This window comes from Leptidea sinapis, chromosome 38 (assembly GCF_905404315.1).
Source record: "Leptidea sinapis chromosome 38, ilLepSina1.1, whole genome shotgun sequence".
NCBI classification, from domain to species: domain Eukaryota; kingdom Metazoa; phylum Arthropoda; class Insecta; order Lepidoptera; family Pieridae; genus Leptidea; species Leptidea sinapis.
Window position 1 is genome coordinate 6607773 of NC_066302.1, and position 26022 is coordinate 6633794.

At 34.7% G+C, this 26022-nt stretch overlaps 1 protein-coding gene across 3 annotated transcripts in view; it reads left to right on the forward strand.

Moving 5' to 3' along the window:
* Positions 1-26022, forward strand: part of LOC126975823 (dual oxidase) — a 93677-nt gene that overhangs the window by 33974 nt on the left and 33681 nt on the right. The window contains exons 3-7 of one of the 3 annotated variants that reach the window (XM_050823848.1): positions 12996-13067; positions 17431-17592; positions 18164-18351; positions 23694-23777; positions 25890-26004. In XM_050823848.1, coding sequence (XP_050679805.1) covers positions 12996-13067; positions 17431-17592; positions 18164-18351; positions 23694-23777; positions 25890-26004 — 621 coding nt within the window. Of the gene's footprint in view, positions 1-12995; positions 13068-17430; positions 17593-18163; positions 18352-23693; positions 23809-25889; positions 26005-26022 lie in introns of those variants that run through there. The other 2 variants (XM_050823850.1, XM_050823849.1) reach the window with 2 other exon arrangements.

Sequence of the window (26022 nt, forward strand, 5' to 3'; positions counted from 1 at the left end):
CCCAAGCATTTAACAAGATGGCTGCACATGAGGCACTAGAAGTAGGTAGGAAAACTGTACGCATTTTAACCAGGGCAGTAACAGGACACTGCAGATTTAACAAATACCTCTCAATCTTAGGCTTCAAAGATTGTAGATTCTGTATTAGTGCAGATGAAACCCCGTTACTTGAACCACTTGAGATACGTCAGTTCACCGCAAAGTATATACCGAGATTTATGAAAATAATCCATCTTCTTAGGGAACTATAGTTAACAGTGGCTATCACAATAGATGTCATTGGCCGCAGTGAAACAGGGCTGAACTGAACTATACTAAAGTCTCTTCACAAACCATAATCATACATAGGGCAGTGATATTAGACCACTGTAGTTTTTCAGTTCAATCACGTTTAATCACTACAAACAGTTTTCTTGAAAGTGATTATAAATAAAAATGTAAATACACAACAATAAAGGGTTATAAGTAAGCACAAAAGGTTCTCTCGCCCTTAATCACTTTCATTCTAACTTTAATGACTCGAGAAAGCCGTGTACGTGTTGTAAGCATTTGAACTAAAGCCTGCCATGTTAAGTCCTATTTAACAAAAGACAAATTACTCCAAGCTGAATAAAATGCACATTATGTTTATAGATACAGTTGTATTGCAATCATTGACTCAAGTTTAAGATGTGTTTAGTCAAAGCATACTTGGTTGTATAGGCCATAATAACCATAATAATTTGTAAAGCTTCAAGATGCCTTCAAGGTTCTGTGGTACGGAACTAGAGACGGATGTATGACAAAATAATGAGAGCAAAAAGTACATCATTGATAATCTGTTGCGTGGGTTGGTAATGGCGGAGGATCTTTTTGTAGGTTCACACCAACACGACTATAATTATTTTAATGCATCTACAGGAAAATAAATCAAAATCTTTGATTGACTACAATTATAATATCCCCCTTATTCATAATAGTCTGCTTACTCAAAGCATTGCTAATTATCACTCTGTCTTCTTCTATTGACCTAAGTCAGAATGAGAAAAAACACTCCTAAGCGGCTGTTTAAAGTTAGCGGACCATTATGAATAAGGGGGTAAGTCTTTTGCGTTTCCTTTGAACTTCGTGGACCCACATTGGTTAGGTTTATTGTTCTTAAGTAGGCTTATTTGGTAGTTTTTGATTTTATTATTGGATCCCCTAGGGAAAAGAAATATCCATTTGTTTTTTTTTTCTTTTTCCAATCGTTCGCCAATTTTTGACCTCCAATTTCTACTATGTCTTCGATCTGTCTTTTATTCAGCTTACCAAAGACTCTCTTTCCATTTAATTTCTTCGATTTTATTTTTATCGTCAAATTGTGTTGTATGGGATATGTCTAACGTGGTACTAATACTGGGTTAAAAATAACAAAGTTATTAAAACCAGTAAAGATTATTATCTCGTGATGAATTTCAGAGTGTGTGAAGTGAAAATAACATAGTTTTTTGTTTATTCTTATACTTAAGATTAATTATTTTCTTAATTTAGTACAACAATAAATTATTACTGTGAAACCATATTAATCTACAAATTAATTCAATGGTTTTCAGACCATTTCCAAACCAAGCAAAAATAGGTACCACAAAACTTTTCACTTTTAAACCAGTCTGACTGGAGGTTTAGCAACCAAATTACTGTCCGGAAAATTAATTATGGGTTATTAAATACTTAAAACACATTCTATCAAAATCACAGTCTTATAAATTTTGAAAAAAAGTAATATTTTGTGGTCTTGTAAAGTCTTAACAATGATAAAAATATCTGGTAGATAATAATTTATTCATTTTTTTTTATTCATGTATAGGAAACAAACAGTATTATGATAAATTTTAACAAATCTTAACTTAAGTATTAACACTTTTAGTTAAAAGGTAACCAACGATTTATTATACAAATTACAATAATACATTTATGATTAAGAAAGTTTTAATAATAACAAAAATAAAACCTTAAAATTATTTAAAAAATCAATATTTTACTTGTAAAGGTACACATACACAGACACGCGCGAATTTATTTTATTTTTATTTTGTACTAATATAGGGAAAGAGACTGGACCTCACGACACAGGGAATACTAGTGTGAGGCCAGAATACTTGTAAAATTTAAGTAATTACTTTGTACCAATGTATACTTTGTAATAGATATTTTGTAACAACTATGTAATGGGAGAGTGGGAGAGATAGAATACCAAAAAACTCGCAAACCTAAAACTTATATTTCCTGACGTTGTTAGCTCTCACACTATTAAGAGATTTAAGGATTTAAACAAATTAACATAAACATTTTAAATGCTGCTGTTTATTAGTTAATGTAAGTGGAAAACGTGGTAATCGTGCTGAAGCATATTTGGCCATTAATATTTGTAAATATCAAGCTCAACACGTACAATCTCTTTAATGTAATTGCGTTTGCGATGACTTCCTTATATATAAATACGAGAATTTTATATATAAGATAATCTTACTTGAACATCTACAGAAATATTTCTCGTCACTGAATTTCAAACATACTTAAGAATTATAAATAGAAACGAAATATTTACTTCTAAAATGTTTAATTTACTTTAAAACGAGGTAGCTATAATGGTATATACAATATTATAACTGATATTCCGGTGAAAGGAATAACGTGCAAGTCAGATATCTATACATCTTAATCTTAATATATATACATTACGTGACACGTTGTTTGTCCGCGATGGACGCCTAAACTAATGAACGGATTTAAATGGGAATTACTTCATGGAGAGCAGTTTAGGCCAACTTGAAAGATAGGATTGTATTTATTTCGATTCGGGACCCATAATTATTTTTATTTCCAATATTTGTTTTGTATGGACATGGTTTCTATGAGAGAATTTATTGACGCACGGTTTGACAGTTCTGCTGTGAAACAATTTCATTATAACAACAAGGAGCACATGTAACGAAATCTTGATGTTATGAAAAATTATTGGCAAATTCCTAAAAAACAGTTTTTTTATTATCTACAGAACAATGTCTGTCGGGTCAGCTAGTCTAATATATATAAATTACGTGACACGTTGTTTGTCCTCGATGGACTCCTAAACTAATGAACGGATTTTAATGGGGATTACTTCATGGAGTGCAGTTTAGTCCAACTTGAGAAATAGGATTGTTTTTATTTCGATTTGAGACCCAAAATTATTTTTATTTCCATTATTTGTTTTGTATGGACATATTTTCTTCAAGCCGGCCCATATTCTAGCGCTGGTCTTATCTCTGGTCTGGCGCACCAGTATCAGCTCGATCCATTTGACCGCGTGCAACGCAGAACAGCTCGAATTGTCGGGGACCCAGTGCTCTGTGAACGGCTGGATCACTTGGCGTTGCGTAGAGACGTCGCTTCATTGTGTATCTTCTACCGCATTTATCACGGGGAGTGTTCCGAAGAGCTGTTCAACCTGATTCCTGCCGCCGAATTCCACCTTAGCAGAACACGCAACAAATTAGGATATCATCCCCACCATCTGGATGTGTGGCGGTCCTCCACAGTGCGGTTTTCAAGAAGCTTTCTTCCACGTACTACAAAGCTGTGAAATGAGCTTCCTTGTGCGGTGTTTCCGGGACGATACGACCTTCAAAAAAAGCGCGTACACCTTCCTCAAAGGCCGGCAACGCTCTTGTGATTCCTCTGGTGTTGCAAGAGTATGTGGGCGGCGGTGATCACTTAACACCAGGTGACCCGTACGCTCGTTTGTCCTCCTATTCAATAAAAAAAAACAGTATTTTATTTATTACTAGCTGACCCAACAGACGTTGTTCTGTATATAATAATGTTTTTTTATGAATTTGTCAATAATATATCATAAAATCAAGAATTACTTCTAAAATATGCACCCTGCTATCGTAATGAAATTGTTTCACAGCAGAACTGTCAAACCGTGCGTCAATAAATTCTCTCATAGAAATTATATATGGACACATCAAAGGAAAAACAAATTTGTTGTTTTTATTTAATTCCGAACATTTTCCTATTTATTCACCTTTTAAACCTTCTCTGTACTTCCACAAATAATTCAAGACCTAAATTTGCCAAATCTGTCCAGCCGTTCTCGAGTTTTAGCGAGACTAACGAACAGCAATTCATCTATCTATATATAAATATAGATAGATGTATCTATCTGTACATCGATCTATATATATATATATATATATATATATATAGATGTACAGAACAACGTCTGTCGGTTCAGCTAGTATAATATAAAATGTCGGAAGTATATAAATAAACTAAATGTCATTATAAAAACCTGAACAAATTATTTTATCATTAACAAAATCTTGTATATTATAATATGAATTAGAACATAACAGATCTTTTATCACATTCATAAATTTATTTTCTGGCAAGTATATCTATCCGTGATAATGTTATAAAAGCGAACACCGTTCACAAAAAAATTGTGGACCCATGGACGAGTAAAAGAAGAAGGACTCCGCGCCGTGATATTAGCAAGTGAAACACCTTTATGCTAGTGTGTGTGTGGTTACGGGGGATAACATTTACACAATTTTTTCTCCCTTAAATAATCATATATGGCCACAAATACTTATATAGTGTTGTTCTTATACTTTTTCACAACGCGCAACGGCATTTTTAAAATATTTTATTGCGACGCACACTGATCTGTCAGACGATGGCAAGTCTCATTATGGTGGCCGATCGACTTGTATTAGTGTAAGTGGGGCTTTGTATTTACTCGTTTACCGGCTTGTTTTGGTGCTTCACTGTTTTCTTATTCTAATTAAACGTTGTGTCACCAACCGTTTGCAATCTGTGCAATTTTTTTACGGAGATTTATTATATTTTCATAAATATACTAGCTATATATACTGTTAGAATGTTAACTTCCTCAAATTTTTCTCTTAGAGACTCGCCCGAATCCAAACAATGAATACAGCATATAAATTTTTTTTGGACAATGAATTTTTCTAATTAGAATCATATTTCCGCAACTATGTATGGCCCCAATTGTAATGACTACTTCCAATTCTGTAAATTGTCAATCAACAAAATCTTCTGTTCAATATTTTATTCAAAATATATTTCTGTTAGAATTATGGGTATAAAAAATGGTTGATGGCTTTGATGATTGCAAAAATCAATTAAGGTATCCATATAACAATTGACATGACCTCATTTACAGCAAAAAGGTTTTATTCGTGCAAAAAGTAATGATGCGAACATATTGACGTTAAAATTCATACCGGACCTATGTTTTATGGCTGGTTTTTAGGTTTTGGAATGTATATATCTATATATTACAAAAAGCGCAAACAAGGAGTTGGGAAATTTATTTTTTTTGCTCTTAATAGTTATTTTCATTATTATAGCATAAGGGATTGCTTCCAACTAATTGTAATAGGCTTCATAAGATACATAATTGCTTTAAGGGTAAATGTATACACTTCTATAATAAAGTCCCAGCCACTGTTCAGGCATTATCTATAAATAAATTTAAATGTTTTATAAAAAAATGGCTCTGTCGTAAATCCTATTACTCCACTGCTGACTATCTAAATGATCGGACAGCCTGACACTAGATTGTGATTATTTTATAGCGATAGAAATGACTGTACAATATTGTATATTTTTATTGAAAAAAGCGCAAAAAAAAGAATGCTAGGAGAGTTTCTTGCGCCGCTTCTTCTCTCTCAGAGCTCCATTTGTTTCCGAAGCGGTAGTAGTATCTAGTCGTATTAAGAAATGACATCGAGAAGAATTCTAAAGGACTCAATTTTGACTATGTCAAACTAAACCTACTACTGGTTAAGTTAGAGCTCATCGAGGTGAAATTCAGCTTTCCACAAATCCCGTGGAAGTCATGAATTTCTCCGGGATAAAATGTAGCCTATGTCCTTTCCCAAGCTCTAGTCTATCGCTGTACCAAATTTCATCAAAATCCGTTTAGTATCTCTGACGTAAAAGCTTAACAAACAAACTTACATTCACATTTATAATATAATTAGGGATGATAGATGATATCTCGCTCAGCTCCAGAAACTTTTTTTAACCCCACAGGAGCTACTGGGGGGGAGGCAAATGAGACTTAACATCTTAGTCTCAAGGTGACGGGCGCAATTGTGGTGCCGCTCAGAATTTTTGAGTTTTTCAAGAATCCTGAGCGGCACTGCATTGTAATGGGCAGGGCGTATCAATTACCATCAGCTGAACGTCCTGCTCGTCTCGTCCCTTATTATATATTATCATAAAAAAAGAAAAGCTACATTCAGAAACCACAACCTCACCACTCGCCTGACGATTACCAATATAATTTTGACGCGATTTAGACAAGCTTTTATTATGGTCAATATTTCTCCTCTCAACTAACGAAATATGTCTTCACAGATTTTTTCCGTCCAGTTCCCACAGTTGCAAATGGAAATGTATTAAGTAAGTTTACCAGTGAGAGGCTCCTTTGCACAGGATGCCGGCTAGATTATGGGTACCACAACGGCACCTATTTCTACCGTGAAGCAGTAATGTGTAAGCATTGTGTTGTACCGGTCTGAAGGGCGCCGTAGCTTGTGTAATTACTGGGCAAATGAGACTTCACATCTTATGTCTCAAGGTGACGAGCGCAATTGTAGTGCCGCTCCGAATTAATGGGTTTTTTCTGAATCCTAAGCGGCACTGCATTCAAATTCAAATATTTTTATTCAAAATAGGATGTGACAGCACTTATTGAAAGTCAAAAAAAAAACTACCACCCATTCCAAAATGAATGCCTCAGACCTGAGAAGAATGGGCGCAACAAACTCAGAGGGTTTTTTTTTTTCATCGAATAAATATGTTAACAAAGTAATATTGTACAATTAAACTTATTATTTAATAGCCTGAGGGCGGTCACTCCATTCCCAATCTGTGGTATCATTAAGAGAGTCATTTATGTCATAGCAACCTTTACCACACAAACGTTTTTTAACATATATATTTATACATCACCCCACAAAAGACTTACTAACTCGACTTAGCCGAGTAGCAGGCATCATCATTATGATGGGTAGGCCGTATCAATTATCATCAGCAGAACGTCCTGCTCGTCTCGTCCCTTATTTTCATAATAAAAAGTAATACCTTGCCTTGAAATGGTACAAATCGGCAATTTCTTTAGCATGACGTTTCATTATTAAGTTTAGTGTGTTAATGTGTTATACGTATATAATCGCACTTTCGATGTTGTAATCAATACAATAATGACGTACAATCTCAACAGTTTTTGGGAGCTTCGACACCAGATTTAAAAAAGCGTGGCGCTAATTACCAATGTAATGCGATATGTTCTACTAAGTATACCTTATAATGCATGCAGCATTCTGATGAGACTGCCCAATTATTGCAGTGCGTCGGGCATGTTTGCCAACGTCAGAGTCCCCGATTATTTCGCAGTGATAAGATCACGAGATGCTGCTTTTTGGCCTCACATTCGCGAATCCGACAGCAAAATTCTCAGTGTATGCTCTGAGCACCCAGAGAATCATATACTCCATTACTGGCTTTCGGTGCATCGTGTCATTAACCGTAAATAGTTTTATCAGTACATTACTTTTTGTACGAACTCCCCTTGGGGGCAATTTTATTTTTAAGTTATTTTATTAAGTACTATCATGTATAAAATTTTATTGTTAAGTACATCTTATTCTATTTTATTCAATTTATTGAAATGGGTTTTAAATGACTGAAATAAATGACATATTATTATTATTATAGAAGTCATACTATGCGTTGTTGCTGTCATAGACCGAAAACAGCATTGAACTAATAAAATAAACTATGCATTTGTCATATGTTTTGCGATCGTATCTTAGAGCAATTATCATTTATAAATTATAACACTCACGCGCGTCGCAATACCGATCGTTCGTATATTTTAAATCAATAATTTGAAATACATGTTTGTATCAATTTAACCTAGATTTGCGATGTCAATAACTAAACTTGCGCTGTGCGCACGAATGAAGGCTTCTTATGCCATTGTTAGGTGCAGTACACACTGATTATTTCATTAATATTATTTCTCTTTATTAATAATATTACATATTGAAAGTACTTGTGGCTGTGTAATTGCAACGGCCGCCTTTTTGAAGTTATCTAGTAAACTGAGTACGTAGCAAACCTGTTAGAAACAAAATACTGTATTTTTATTATGGTGATCTAGAATTAACCTTACTTTAATTATTTGTTTTGTGATTAATATTAGATTTAATTAGATTAGGCATGTACTTATTTTATATTGATATCTAGATACATTTCTGAAGTTTTGTTCATATATGTTTGTAATATTTTGCAAACGATACCCTGTATTGTATCTATGGTGTTCATCCCAAATAATGATAAACTTTACTTTTTTCCCTTGTGAGATATTTAAAAAATAAGCTTTTATTTTCTTCTGAAAAGTAACACTTGTTATATTGTATTCCTCTGGCTTTGCCGAGGCAGCGGTGATTTCTTAGGTCCAAGGTATAGTAAAACTATATATAATCCCTATGTGATAGCCTTGATTTCTAGCTTCAAGGGCATGGAAATTGATAGGAAGTGCGCTTTACCCCCCCAATTCATCCACGAATTTAAGTGCTTCAACCCAAACATACTAAAATGTATGTCATATTATTAATAAAAAAATACAACTTGATTTATAAAAATAACACCAATTAGTCCTTTTAAAGTGATACTTTTATTACATCCTCTCAAACTTTTTCGTTTGTGCGTTGCATGTCGCGTGACGGTCGGGCGACGCATATAGTTCGCAGCAGCTGACCGTGTAGTGTATAGACTATTACTTATTTGTGTCAGTGCTCCACGCTATTTTGTTTGGTTTTTAGTTGAATGTCAATAACGTGAAAAAAAGTTTCACTTTTACCGTGGATTCATAAAACCACACTTTAATTTAAAACTGAATTCCTGTTTTTTTACATATAGCAACGTATTTATTATAAACTAGCTGACCCGACAGACGTTGTTCTGTATATAATAAATAAAATAATGTTTTTTTATGAATTTGTCAATAATATATCATAACACCAAGAATTGCTTCGTGAAAATGCAACCTGTTGTTGTAATGAAATCGTTTCACAGCATAACTGTCAAACCGTTGCGTCAATAAATTCGACGGGGGACGCATCAAAGGAAAAACAAATTTGTTCTTTTTATTTAATTCCGAGCATTTTCCTATTTATTTAACCTTTTAAACCTTCCCTGGACTTCCACAAATAATTCAAGACCTTAATTAGCCAAATCGGTCCAACCGTTCTCGAGTTTTAGCTTGAGTAACGAACAGCAATTCATTTTTATATATATAGATAGCAAGCCAAAATCAGTACATTTGTACTGTTATATAAGTGAAAGTTCATTATTTAATTTATATTTATGGCAGAACATATGAGACACGTGATCTTGTGTTTTCTGAACAAGTATTTCGTAAGTGGAGCGCCCTCGTAACTCGGACGCTCTCGTCACACCCACAGTCTGTCAGTACCTCCTATTGATAGATCGTATCTAACAACTGCATGCTTTTGTGTATCTTGATCTTATGTCACTGTGATATTGACTTGTCATCTGTATTGAATGCAACACGAATCATTTTACCGACATATTAATTGTCAATGTGTTTTATTGTTTTAAGCTTTGAAATAACGACACAATTGCAAGTGCCATCCATCTTACGACCGTTCCCAATATATAGTCTATCTCTTACTTGAGATAAATATCGTAACTATCGTTGACTTTTCTGTCCCGGTAAACTTATCGACGGTAACTCACCTTATCCGTGCACGCTGTCTGTCAATGGGACGACGTATAGCCTACCAGCGATATAAAGATGGAAATTGCAATTCACGCGTCCCAATATAAGGCGATAAGAATGACTTACCGGGTACATTCGGACAGCTTCAGATTATTGACAGCTAATTACTGACAGTAGAATGTAGTAATTTATTTCTATCTGTAGATAGTATTGGGGACGGCCGTTAGTAAGTTGTCTATCTATCGTACATAACTTTTTTTATGACAAGTGATAGTACAAGCAAGGGGTTAACCTGATGGTGGTGCGCCTATCTTAAGATTCAATTAAACCCAATATTCTGATATCTTAAATTATAAACTCATACCAACTTATCCGACACAGTTTGTTCGGTACAAATAAAAAAAAACACATAAATTATATTATCACTCATGAATAGAGGTTAAAATTATTTGTATTTTATTTTAAACATGAGCCAACATAACTCTCTATTTGAATGTCAAGCAATTTCTGTTTTTTTTTTTCTAAATATTATTATCGCAGATCTAAATTGGTGATTCGAGATTTTGCTATATTAGTACACGATCCATGGTACGTTCAGGTGATGTCTTTATTCAATCCATGTTTGAAATGACGTATTGGTATTTGTATGTATGTATTTCTAAACTTTAAGGTTTTCGAAATTGAGACATATTGGATTGCAGAAGCATTAACATAAAGCCTGTATTTTACCAAATGGAATACTGAATATGTCCGGTAAACTACAATTTAAAAAAAATTAAATAAAAATTAATCAGAGTTACATTGTGTACACACGACTTTAATAAATCTTTTAAATACCCGTAAATAATTGCAATTTTATTGCTGATTATAAAAACATATACCTCAATATCGAATGACACATTTTCTATTGCCATAAGCAATTTAGTTATTACTTGTGATAGATAAATGAATAGGTATTTGTGTGCGGCAGGTGGTTAATAACAGAGTCTAACATCCGGTTGAAGTACACAAAACTGTTTATTGCCTTTGCCAATGACCGTAGCGAATCGTGACTTTATTATCTGCGAGAATGTCTTCTTCTTAATTGTGCTTCAATGCAACTTAGTTATAACTTAACGATTTCACAATAAACCATCTATAGTATGAACAATGTTAAATCATTATACATATAAGTATAATAACTGGATTAATCGAAATATCTACGACTGTAAATGTGGCACAGTTAACTAAATGTCTTTTGAATAGACTTATAATAAAAAAGGAAGTTTCTAGCACCACTAGGATGTAACAGTGGACGGAATCACATATTTATAGAACAAATTAGCATTGAATTAATTGAAAAGGTAGATAGATCTAAGCATACAATCCACGTTCACTTTAGATTTGTAGTAAGAGAGATCGTAATGAAAGGGCTAAAGTAAGTGGTAGAAGACAGAGAAATACGCTAGGACTAGAATCAGTTTAATACCTACGGAATAGCGCTAGTGGTTTGGGCACGTTAAGCCAATTCCGTTGCTGGGGCTTTTGCTTCAACCGAAGACAGCAAACGTCGCTAATATTACATCTTCGTACTGTTTGGTGTCGAGACACTTTAGTCGTGGGCCCAAGAGGCGCGGAGAATGTACAAAGTACTATCTACGCGTTGGCAGCTATTTCGGTCCACGGATCAGCCTAGCTATCCAAAGTTGAAATGCTGCCAGTATTTTGGTACAATTTAGGATAATTTTTACTTCACGTAATCATAATAAGTATTTTAATATAGTTAATTAAGTAACGTTTTGTTTTAAATAAAGTATTTAATATAAACTATTTGTGTTTATCAAAACTGTAAGCAATAAAGATGCATCGTGCTTGCTATACAAGGTCTGTCTGCAGATGAGTGGTAGTGATGGTACAAGTCAAATAACTTTTAAGACAATCACACACTTGACGACAAATATGGAAATCAGCTATCTTAAATATTTTGATTTAAATCTGCCTACATAACATTAAATAAATCCACTATATAAATAATATATGTTATGGCTATTTCTGTGAGGTATTTAAATGATCGTTCAATAAATATTTTTTTATTAAAAAACGATTCATATGATACAATAATAATATATAAAGTTATCATAGAATCAATAAAAAAAATACATAGCACAAACACGCTATAATATAAGGGTACTGATAAATATTTTAAACTTATAATCTAATGCTAATACGAAATATTATATTGGTCTCAGATATTTATTTATTACCACCAATATCATGTTAAACATGGAGAAGCGGTACAGTGAAAAAAAGTCGAATTTCGGTTTCCCTGCTTACTAGGGATCCCTAAAAACTGTTCAAGTATTAATTTGACCTTAGACTAAAGAAATATTTGTTCGAATTCCCCAAGTTACCAGAATTTGCAGCAGTGCCATCACATTTCTTGTACCTTATAACGTATCTCCACGACAATCGGTCCTGCACTGCCTTCATCCAGCGTATTCCGCCAATCTTAACTAGATCAACGGTCCATCTTGTTCCAACACTGTGTCTTCCAGTACGTGGTCGATATTCGAGGACCTTACTGCCGTCTTCTCATTTCTGATTCGATCACGCAGGGAAACTCCAAGCTTAGCCCTCTCCATTGCTCCCTGAGCGACCATCAGCTTTCCCATCAGGCCCATACTGTAAGTCACCACGGGAAACATACACTGGTTAAAAACCTCCGTCTTTAGACACTGTGGTATTTGGGATGACAAGATTTCACAGAGCTTTACGAACGATGACGCGGACCTCTTTCGCGAAATTGGACCTGCCTAGCTGGATTGTTTGTCCAAAGTAGACGAACTCGTCAATTATAACGTATACAGGAATAATATTACAGTTATCGTTATTATGCCCTAAGACATTGCTAGGTCAATATTGGTTACATTCAACTAACCCTTACCACATGATTCAACCTTCGTAGTTCCTAACAGGTTTGCCTGTGCTTATTTTTGTTTCTAGTGCAAAACGGGACGATAGAATCGGCATACATTCATTATTAATTATATTTATAGATTGACTTTTATGGTCACTTTTAGAAATCATATATAAATATAAAAGACACTAAAATAAAAAAATGGAGCTGAGAAAGAAATCTGGGTTTAAATATGGTCAAAGCTTCTTTTATATAAATTATTGTAATTTTTTATAGTATTTGAATGTTTATTTTATTTAATTTCAGAAGTTTACTACGAGAAGCAACGTTACGATGGTTGGTTCAATAACCGAGCCTATCCTGAATGGGGATCTGCAGGTAAGAAACAAATCTTTTTAAATACACGAACATTTAAGGCTTTCCAGTCGTTGCAAGCTAGATCTGTAGAAAACTACTTAGGTAATTTGTTTCCTTAAATAACTACTTGAGAAATAGGATAGTTTTTATTTCGATTCGGGACCCATAATTATTTTTATTTTCAATATTTGTTTTGTATGGACATATTTTCTATGAGAGAAATTAGTGGCGCACTGTTTGACAGTTCTGCTGTGAAACAATTTCATTATAACAACAGGAAGCATTTTTTACGAAATAATTCTTCATGTTTTGAAATATTATTGGCAAATTCCTATAAAACAGTATTTTTTTATCATCTACAGAACAACGTCTGTTGGGGCAGTTAGTATGCTTAAATAAGTGCATGCATTTTATACCTAAATTATATCAACCTGAAATGGCGTTTAATTCTAATAACTATAAAACTAGTCTGTTTTATAATAAAACAACAATAATCTTAGCAAGTACTCTGACAAATAATCAAAATTTTTTATATTATGTAATACATAAAACATTAGACAGTTACAAATTTGAATCTCTAGTTACGGATAAATTCCTATGACCGTTTACGACGAGATCTAATATATCCATAGTTATGTCTAGTATAGGTTAGATGTTAGACGATAGGTTATTGAAATGTAAGTAAACGTAAAAGGATAGATTTACCTTTAGTAAGTTAAACTAAGGACAGATAGGTTATTGAAAACGGCCGTAAGTTGGGATCAATCCAGATTTCAACGAACATCTGTTCCAAACATCTCAATGTTCATTAAGGCTCTAATTTAGGACCATTATTATTAACACTATTTTATATTTATATAATGTTTGAGGGATTTATATAATTATTTTTAATTTGTATTTACTCAGTCTGAAATGTGTCAATAACTAAGAGAGCCAACTGCTTATTTATTTGCACAAATAACATAAGCCTTACCTTCAAAAAAACAAGATGCTATAATATAATATTTCCGATTTTCTACCATAGTTCACATGAAATATGGACATTATTAAAAATTATTTTAAGATACTTGTATGTAAGATATTTGTGAACACAAAGTTTCAGAATAAAGCTAGTCCATAAAATAAAGCTTCACCTAGAGAATCAATTAACGCTTTAATAATTTATCAGAGTTTATTGAAAGAGCAAGGATGTTTCAAACATTATTATAATTTCACGCAGTAATAACATTTAAGTACAAGATATTAAAAGCGATAACTTTAATATACTTAACTAATTATTTATACATATTAGATTAACATGTTAAAAATAAAATATTATCTGTTTTACTTTAATTTTGTTGCCGAATCTGAGCACACCACCACATATCAGTTATTATCCTCGTCATCATAACTGTCATCTTCAGTTTGGGTTTCAATGATCTTACTTCCAAAGACCATATATATATAGGAGTTTAAAACGGTTACTGTTTGTTATACCATCAAACGCATGTAGCCCATGCTCCAGTGATGCATAAGATCATAGATAGCAGTCTAATGAAAAAAGGTCCTGAAAAGTTCTGCCAACCTGTTATACTGCCTTTGAATTTCACCGCTTGTCGCTTTGTTTCAGGCACATTTCTATATTTGTGTCGTTCACAACCGTCTATGTTATCTTTGTTAAAAGCGAAGAATTCAGTTTAGATTCCTTAGATTCGATGTTCAATCTAAGTCCTTATTCAGTTTTTCTTACGTGTGAAAGTTTCTGCCTGCTTATGCCGATGATACGACAAAGATGATTGACCCGGATTCACTGCGCTCATAGCTCACCTCTTTCAACGAATTGCAGCTAAGCTGCAGGTATGGGGAATAGGTAGCTTCTCAGCACCTTTATTCAGAAATATTTACTGGGGCAGAAACCTGAAAAAATATACGAAAATCGACCATACGCACCTGGGTTTCAAATGGGCTCGTTACCTTTTCTAAATTAATAGTTAATAAATATTTAAAATTTACAATTTTATTTTTGATATAATTGTTTTATTTATCTTCCATTTTCAATTTTAATTGAATTTCAATTGGCAGAGTCATAATATTGGACGAAATTAAAAGAGCACGGCAAAACTTCAACCTGGCCCACATTCTAGCGCTGTACAAAGCGCAGGTCCAGCCACATATTATGGAGAATTGCTGTCATCTCTCGTCTGGCGCACCTCAGTATCAGCTTGAACCATTTGTCAGGGACCCGGTGCTGTGTAAACGACTCGATTACCTGGCGTTGCGTAGAGAAATCGCTTCATTGTGTGCCTTGTATCGCATTTGTCACAGGGAGTGTTCCGAAGAGCTGATTCACCTGATTCCTGCCGCCGAATTTCTTCTTCGCACGACTCGCCACAAATTGGGATATCATCTTCACCATCCACAGTGCGGTTTTCACGAAGCTTTCTTCCACGTATTACAAAGCTATGGAATGAGCTTCCTTGTGCGGTGTTTCCGGGACGATACGATATGGATAACTTCAAAAATGCGCGTACCCTCTAGTGTTGCATAAAAATGTTGGCGGTGGTGATCACTTAACACATGCTCGTTCATTTGTCTTCCTTTTCCATAAAACAATATTATTTCGACCTGTAGTATACAGAGGTTCCTTATGCGGGTTACAAAGTGTATTGGTACACCTAAAGGATTATTTGTAGGTCTCAACTAGAGTTGATATAAATTACTTACCTTATAAAGACGAGAACTGTAAAAGTCATTCTAAGTTAACTTAGTGCCTAAGACTCCAATTATGTACAATTTTTTGTGTGTTATTCTGGTGGTGGTTCTAATAAAATAAAAATAAAAGCACGCTTTCCGATGTCTGTGTAAAAAATAAAGATTGAACAACAATTTAGAATTTACGATTCAACATGATTTTTTAAACATCATGCCATAAATATTTTTCTAGATAACATCGATGCAAACGTCAAAGTTAATTACGTACGACTTACGAGTATCATTGCGTAAAACACACGCTCATATCCTGACCTCAACAGTTCGCTAGATCACCTTTGCACTATCAATCACGAATTATCCAACATTTATTTCAATTTAATAATGGATTTGCTCAATATAGTGTGGGTAATTTGATCGACCGATAATTACATAGGATGCGTTAAAGCAAAAGTTATTTTAGAAACTTTTTTGTGAGCGCGCATATGGGTACAATAATAGATATCTTTTGCATCAACTTACATAATTACTAGCCAATTATGCAAGATACGTAATCATTCTAGTTTTTTATTTAAGGCTATTTTTAAAAGTCATTGTATAAATATAAGGGACGAGACGAGCAGGACGTTCAGCTGATGGTAATTGATACACCCTTCCCATTACAATGCAGTGCCGCTCAGGATTCCTGAAAAACCCAAAAATCTGATCGGCACTACAATTGCGCTCGTCACCTTAAGACATAAGATGTTAAGTCTCATTTGCCCAGTAATTTCACTAGCTACGGCAACCTTCATACTGAAACGCTCATTTCTGCTTAGCGGCAGAAATAGGCGCCGTTGTGGTACCCATAATCTAGCCGGTTTCCTGTGCAAAGGAGCCTCCCACGGTTAATACAGTATTAATAAAGCATCTTTAGTGCAGTAGGTGGAACCGTTGACTGTTACCACTCTGACCCTGGTTCGGTTATTAATTTCGTGTGTATGTTCATTAGTTTGACGGTTTATAAGATCGGCAACGCTTTTGTGGTTTCCTCTGGTGCTACAAGATATTAGGCTGCATGGACCACACACCAGCAGCTGATCCGTGTGTATACTCGCTCGTCCTCATCAGTTCCATCAGGATAACTGGAAAAATACAATCCGGTTCAAGAATCTTACCGGGACAATCTATTTATTTATACATGTATAGGAAACAAACAGTATTTTATTTATTTATTTTTATTAGGCACTTCAACAGAATACATATTAATACATTTACAAATATAAACTTAACATTATTTACAATTCTAATATGCACACCTATGAAAGAAATGCACAGCATTACATATAGAAGTTAATTAAAAGTAACAGTATTATGATAAATGTTAACAAATCTTACAACTGACACTTTCACCAGTGAAGCTCCCAATAATTGTACGACTCTTTTAGTTAAAAGATAACCAACAGTAAGATATAAACAAGAAAACAAAAGTAATACAAATTAACAACTAATTACAAGCTATATGAGTTACACAATACTATACACGCCTATTATACAATACTATAATGAATTAGTTACAAGTTACAATGAGTTAAGGATGCAGAAAAAAATATAAAAATGGGGTTAAAAATACAATACATATGGGACAAAATAATGCAGCGTTTATGATTTTAAATATATAAAAAAATCCTACTAATCATTTTACTTTTCCCACCAGGTAGTCGACTCACAAGGAAGACCCCTGCATCCTACACGGATGGTGTGTACATGATGGCTGGTGCAGACAGACCTGGTGCGAGAGCTCTCTCCAAGCTCTTCATGAAAGGACAGGATGGTCTACCTTCGCTAGCCAATAGAACTGCGCTTTTGGCATTCTTCGGTAAGCATGAAATTTACGCAATAATCTTCCATGACTAAGTATCTCATCAGTGCAGACGGCTCAATATATATCAACTAGCTGTTACCCGCGACTTCGTCCGCATTTTTCAGTGTTACCATATGAGTTGCTGTTCCAATGCTGCCACATACATATATACAAAATAATAATAATATACCTACCTCTCATCGTGCAGACAGCGTCCGTAAGAAACCTTTTCTTTCGACCATTTTTTCTCCGCCTTTGCAAATCCAAATACCACGAAAAGCTCTTTTCATTTTCGTGTTAGAGTATAGCCTTGATATAGGCGCAATTAATAATGAGGCTTTCTATTGGTAAAAATTTTTTCATAATCGGTTCAGTAGATCCAGAGATTACCCCCTACAACTTCACAAACTTTACCTCTTTATAATATTAGTATATATATGCAGCATATCAAAACAACTCCTTTATGGATACGCAAACGAAGGTACAGCAAAAAAAGATCCTTGGCCTGTAGCATTATTTATAGTAAGACTTAGTGACGTGAAGGAGATTACTCAAAAACAAATTATTACTTATTGTGTAATTTTAGGTCAAGTTGTGACTGGCGAGATAGTCATGGCATCGGAATCTGGGTGTCCGATAGAGCAGCATCGTATTCCTGTAGATAAATGCGATCACATGTACGATCCGGATTGCGACGGTGTCAAGTACATGCCATTCCATCGAGCTGCGTATGATAGAGCGACTGGACAGAGTCCTAACAGTCCCAGAGAACAGGTATGCTCATCTTACAACTTTTTGATTTATAACCATTTATTTCAAAGAAGACATTTACAACAATATTTCAACCACATTATATACAAACACGTTTTACACAATTGTGCCACCCAAATACAATACGCAGCGTCTCTAGACTAGACGACAAGTCTTTTCTGCTCAACTAAATAACTAAGAACTTATCCTCTTTGAGTCTAGCCAATCACATCATAACTCACTACCTACCCGGACCGACTTTGTTCCGCCAAAAGTTAATAGTAAAAATTTAATAAATATAAGGTGTTTCGAGTGATCACGTTATTTTTTTTTATGGAATAGGAGGACAAAAGAGCGTATGGGTCACCTGGTGTTAAGTGATCACCGCCACCCACATTCTCTTGCAACACCGGAGGAATCAAAAGAGCGTTGCCAGTCTTTAAGGAAGGTATTCTGTGCCCTCCCTAGAATACGACGGGCAGCCCGAGCGAGAATAAAAACTCTTGGAGTACCGCTGTCATATTTTGGTGGAGGGGGGTGGGATGGCCTCCAGTCCTCGACACTAACTTATGCGAGACACAGCGGCAATAGGCCGCTATTTCACGCCGGTATTCTGTGCGAGTGTGGTAAGTAACCCAGACGAGTCTGGCCCGATTGTGCTGACTTCATAAAACGGCAGTGTGACTCTCCCACTTTTAAAAAGCCCTTAGTCGCCTCTTACGACACTCCTTGGGCCTGGGACTACCCTATTTTTTTACGCTACAGGGAAGGACAGGGCAAATATAGGTAAATATATAGGTTTATTACTTTAGTGTGCGTAACGAGGTACCTCTTACACTCCCAATTTCTATGTTACTTTGTGTTAGTGTGCGTGCATTGTTCAAAGTAGAGGATAACTGTCAATTCAATTTTATCGACGTTTTCACAGCTGTCATAATATATCTAAACGTATAAATGATCTAAGCATTTATGATATATAACGTATATCTACTGGGAATCAAACGCGAAAGACCTACTCCTTCGTCAGCACTAGTAAGGGTCACCAACAACTGGACTATATGGATCATCATTGCCAGAAACTGTCATAATCATAATGTTAACACCAGACACAGACATAAACTTATAATGCCTACTACTCGGCTAAGTCGAGTTAGTAAGTCTTTTGTGGGGCGATGTATGTGCTTTAACAACAAGATCCCAGAAAATGTTCAAAACAAAATTATTACGTTCTTCAAAAGAATTGTTAAAAAGCGTTTGTGTGGTAAAGGTTACTATAACATAAATTACTTTCTTAATGATACCACAGATTGGGAATAGAGCGACCACCGTCAGGCTATTAAATAATAAGTTTAAATGTACAATATTACTTTATACACATATTTTTACGATGATAAAAAAAGCCGCTAAGTTTGTTGCGCCCATTCTTCTCAGGTCTGAGGCATTCACTTTGGATTGGGTGGTAGTTTTTGATTTTCAATAAGTAATGTATCATACTATTTTGAATAAAAATATTAGAATTTGAATCAATCATGATTCATACACACGCAGTAAATGAATGCATGTATAAATAGTCCACGCCTCTGGATTCTAAGCTGAGTGTCTGAGCGCCATATAAGACACATCGAAAAGTTTTAACGGTTTACTATGTTCGACATTCGATGCAGCAGCCTGTATATGATTTATATTTATATGTAAAAGGATCGCCGGTGTAAGACACAAGGTCAAGCAAAACCAATAAAATTTAATGACACCATCTAACCTAGATCTCCGAGCAGGCAGAATATATTATTAACGTATATGTCTCTACGAGTAACATATAAGATATAACATTCCTAGGTGTACATAGCATTTAATCGGTTTCAATTTCCAAATTAAGTTGTTAACTTGTAAATTGATTTTTGATTGCCCATTATAACAAAGTAGCATTTTTGTTATGTTAGGCGATTCATTTTAAAGAAAAGACAATTATTATATTGCTTGCATGTTTGTTTTAATAAATATAGCGCAAAAAAAGAATGCTGGGCGAGTTCTTGTGCCGCTCTTTCTCTCTCAGAGCGCCATTTGTTTCCGAAACGGTAGTAGTATTAGAAATGACATGAAAAAAAAATTTTGAGAAAATAAATGCGTATTAATGTCGAACATTCACCGCTCGAGGAAAATAAATCAGGCGAGACAGTAGGGCTGCGGATTCAATTCGCTCTGTGACATAATATGATCTTAAGTCACATTATGGTGTATATTATATTGTATCATATATTCGCATGTCAGGATTTTAGTCAATCGTTCTTACAAATAAACTTGGTATTAAGTTAAACCTAAGAATAAGCCAAGAATATGCAAAATGCTGACTATATCGCTGACAACACTGTCAATGTAATGATAACTCTGCAGTTTTCTGAATGTCAAGCAGCCTTGCAAATAGACGCGGTAAACGTTATACGTCCGAATAAACCAATCATAACCAAAAGTCTATTTGTAAACATTTTACATATTATTGGTTTATTATCGAGTATAACTTTATAGCAAGTTTATTTTTAAGGCCGGATATGTTCCGGCGAAGCAACGAACCATTGCAAACAGTGAAATTCCAATTGATTTAAATTCCGCGGTAATCAAGATTACAATTACTAATAACTTGTGATGTAAATAAGGCCCTGGTCGAATACTGCAGAAAATGTGGTTAGTTCTGCTCATCGATCAAATATTTATTAGATTTAGCTTTGCACATGTGCACTGTGCAAGAAAATAGCATGTGTTAAGTATGCTTTCTTATAAAGATACACAGATATACAAAAAATTGTAATGTTATAAAAATATTTTAATAAAACTTTATTGAATTGTAAACAATTTGTTATGTTTTTTTTAAAGTGATAACCCTCACTTTTAGGATTAATGCACAAATAAAATTTGAAATCAAAATTTTATGAACGATGTAAAGTAGATCCTGTAGATGAAGCCACAACCTGAGAATTGAACAATGCATACAAGATTTTATGACAATACGTCACTCGAACGGTTAGCTCAGTTGGCAGAGCACTGGCACGGAACGCCAGAGGTGGTGGTTACGAGTCCCGTATCGTTCATAAAATTTTGTTTTCAAATTTTATTTGTTTAATGCATTGCTTTGGTTTAGTTACAACTAGTTGGTAATGAACATGTGACTTGTTGCTCCGCGAAGATTTTATTGCCGTCCATTGATTGGCAGATTGTTGAATAAAAAATATTGGCAAATGGACGTAATATTTGTTTTTAATTGTTAAATAATGAAGACTTATATAACCCAGTGGGTAGTGACACTGCCTACTAAGCTAGAGGTCCCGGGGTCGAATCCCGGTAGGTGCAAACATGATGAATATTGATGTTTGTTTCCGAGACATATATTTTTTTATGTATTTATGTGAGTTTAAGAAAGTATGACGTAATCAAGCAAGAGTTGATCAATTGGCTCAATTTTAAAATAAATATAAATAGCGCGTGCTAATTTAGAATAATTTTTAATCATATTTGTTTTTAATTATAATAATTGAATCAAGTCGAAATTCAAAATTCTGTCTCGATAATAACCTAGAAAATTTCTAAAGCTTTCTATGAGTTCAAAAATTTAAAAAAAAATTACCAGTCTTTACGAAATGACCAGTTCTTAAAAAATCCAGAAATAGCCGAGAAACAATCCGAGAAATCCATTGGAGTAACCCGGCGGGAGCTCCGCTCAGCTTCGCTCAATAACACATTGTATATTATTTTTAGGTTAGGTAGTTACCCGGGTACATTATGTTTTAGTCATGGATTTGTATGTGGGTGTTCGATGATTACTCAACATCATGTTAATAATATCACTTAGCTACTCAAGTCAAGTCAAGTTAGTAAGTCTTTTGTGGAGCGATGTATATATATATATACATCCTTTTAACAGCATGATCAGAAAATGTAAAAAACAAATATGTTACGAAACTCAAATGCATTGCTACAAAACGTTTAGGAGATAAAGGTTACTATTACCAAAGAATATAGAATAGTACAATGCCGATTAGGAATTGAGCGATCACCCTCAGGCTATTTGTTAATAAATTTTATTGTACAATAGTATATATTGACGAAATTATATAAAAAAAAAAGAAGTCTGATGAGCTACTTGCGTACTTCTTCACATGGCTCAGGTGTAAATATTCGAATAGTGATAGGATGTTCAACAAGTGATTTAACATTCTATTTTGAATGAAAAATTTGAATCAGAATGGTTCAGGGCAATAAGAGCACAAAGGTTTATTTGTGCTCTTATTGCCCTGGCTGACTTACTTTTAATATAATACATATTTGATGAAAGGCTCTACTACAACTGAATACGAAATACATTCATACATACTCACGCTTTTTCAGAACGCCACTTGCTTCTATCCTCACAAGCCTCACGCGCTTCCTCTACATTCATTACTTTTTTCATACATGCTCGCCGGTTCCGGACCTTTCTTTTTGTAAAAAGTCCCAAATTTAGTCGACAAATGTCCTACGAGATCTTCCACGATCGATTTGCCCACACACACATGCCTGAGGTATATTTGATTCGTCAATCTATCTCCACTTTTCGCTTCACGAGTCCAAATCTTGTCACAACATCTTCTTACAGACCACAGCGTATTCGGAATTCTAGCAATCAGTCTCATTCAAATTTAAATTCATTTATTCAAAATAAGATATGCCATCACTTATTGAAAGTCAAAATCTATCACCCATTCCAAAAAGAATGTCTCAGACCTAAGAAGAATGGGCGCAACAAACTCAGCGGGCTTTTTTTCCATCAAAAAATATATTTTCAAAGTAATATTGTACAATTGAACTTATTATTTAACAGCCTGAGGGTGGTCGTTCCATTCCCAATCTGTGGAATCATTAAGAAAGTCATTTATGTTATAGTAACCTTTACTACACAAACGTTTCTTAACAATGCTTTTGAATATCGTAATACTTTTGTTTTGAACATTTTCTGGGATCTTGTTGTAAAAGCATATACATCTCCCTACAAAACACTTACTAACTCTATTAGCCGATTAGTACGCATAACAAGTTTATGTTTGTTCTTCGTGTTAACATTATGATTGTCACTGTTTCTAGCAAATTCCTCAATGTACTTATGAACATATAGAACATTATCAAGAATATATTGAGAAGCAACAGTAAATAAATTATTTCTTTAAATTTTTCTCTTAATGTTTCTTTAGAACCTAGGTTATAAATAGCGCGAATAGCCCTCTTCTGCAGCACAAAGATGGCATTAATATCGGCTGCACTGCCCCGTAACAATATACCATAGGACATAATACTACGAAAATAACTAAAGATTACATACATTACGAAATACATTGTTCCAGATCAACCAGATAACGTCGTGGGTCGATGGCAGCTTCGTTTACAGCACTAGCGAGGCGTGGGTGAATGCAATGAGGTCATTTCAGGTGCCACCCTGCAGCCCGCCTGCTCCCTTGTGTACATTCGCATACATAATAACTTACATACCTATTGCTAACGAAAAACAAACCATCTATTTTTTTTATGAAAATAAGGGACGAGACGATCAGGACGTTCAGCCGATGGTAATTGATGCGCCCTGCCCATTACAATGCTCAGGATTCTTGAAAAACTCCTAAAATTCTGACCGGCACTACAACTGCGCTCGTCACCTTGAGACATAATATGTTAAGTCTCATTTGCCCAGTAGTTTCACTAGCTACGGCGCCCTTCAGACCGAAACACAGTAATGCTTATACATTACTGCTTCACGGCAGAAATAGGCACCGTTGTGGTACCCATAATCTAGCCGGCATCCTATGCAAAGGAGCCTCCCACTGGTGAGTAATCTATGATCTAATGTATTATACTAAAGCCAACGACACGAGATAAAGAATGTTAACAAACGGACCGTTACTGAATAACATTATACTAAGTTACATTGTCATAAATACCGCTGATTCGGACTCTTCACGATCTTTGTCTACTATAACAGATGTCAGCGATTAGAATAGGGAACCCGTAATTTATACACGTTGTTACAAAACCAAAGCCGAAAGGAGGTTAAATGGGGCCTTATAACGAATCAAATAAAATAAAAAAAATATTATTATTTTCATTCATGTGCATACCCTATTTCAGTAAAATTAAAGAGTAAACTACGCAGACTTACATTTCTACCTAATTCGCGGAACGACAAAAAATTTAAAAAACCTATCCTAACGAAACAATCTAAACGAACACTTACTTTTTCATAATAAACGTCAAATTTACAGAAACGGCTTAAAGCGTGCTCCGCCTTGCTCAATACACAACCTCGCTCGTCGGGTTATGGCTTGTGTGGCATTTCGCACCATCGTCCGTGTTGATGCTAAAAACAATCCAACACGCAGTTCCATCTCGGCTACATTTGGGCTATCAGAGAAATACACTCTTCACATATTTTTTTCCAACTTGACATTTTTGAAGCCAGTACTTGAGTATGACATCCTAGTATTGAGGTAGCAAACATTTATAAATGAAAAACTATTAAAGTAGACAATTATTAGGTAAAATAGGTACATTGGCCTTGCTGTTTCAATAATCTAGTTCTCTGACATGACAGCTAGGACTAGGTTTGACAATATATTAAATATGTTTTTACTGGGTATTTTGTAACACATTGTAAAGTTTGTGGAAATGAAAATGTTTAGAAGCTCTACAACTTTGTTTACATTCTTTATCTCGTCTTGAAGACCTTATTATACGTCATTATCTTCTTTATGAGAATAAATGACGAGACGAGAGAATGCAGTGCCGGATTCTTCATAAATCTTAAATTATAGGAAGCATTCATAGAAGTGCAATAAACAACTATTGTGTTATTAAAATATGCGAAGTAAAATAATTCCAAATTTAAATCTTTTTGTTTTTGCCTAACCTATGTCACTACAAAATTACATGACAGGAAGACGTGAATTTAAACTTGGAGTAACTTTACACGGTGTTTATTAATAAGGCAGCAAGAGTCTATTTTTTATGAAAATTAGGAACGAGACGATCAGGACGTTCATCTGATGGCAATTATTGATACGTCCTGCCCATTACAATTCAGTGCCGCTCAGGATTCTTGAAAAACCCATCATTTCTGAGGCACTACAATTATCGCTCGTCATCTTGAATTTAGGTTAAGTTTCATTTGCCCAGTTATTTGAGTAGCTGCGGTGCCCTTCAAACTGAAACACAATAATGCTTACACACACCGCTTCACGGTAGAAAAGGGCGCCGTTGTGGTACCCATAATATAGCCGGCCTCCTGTGCAAAGAAGCCTCTCACTAGTATATGTTTTAAGTCGCCTTTTACGACACCCTTGGGCCCGGGACCTCCCTATTCTTTTTAGGCCCCGGGGAAGCAGAGGGCAAAAAATTTAATTACTTATTATAATTTTTATGTGGATGTTAGAAGATCCAAGTTACGAGGCAATATTGTATTGAAATAGATTTCTATAAACGTACATAAAATCTTTGGAATTAAGACATTATACATTAACTAAAAATTAAAATTTATGTTAACATTACAGAACGGTACTCTATTGAGTGAAGGAGGGTTGCCACCGCGGAATAAAAAACGCGTGCCACTCTTCAATAACCCGGTCCCGCATTACATGAGAATGCTAAGCCCTGAACGATTATTTCGTAAGTATAATTTTATAA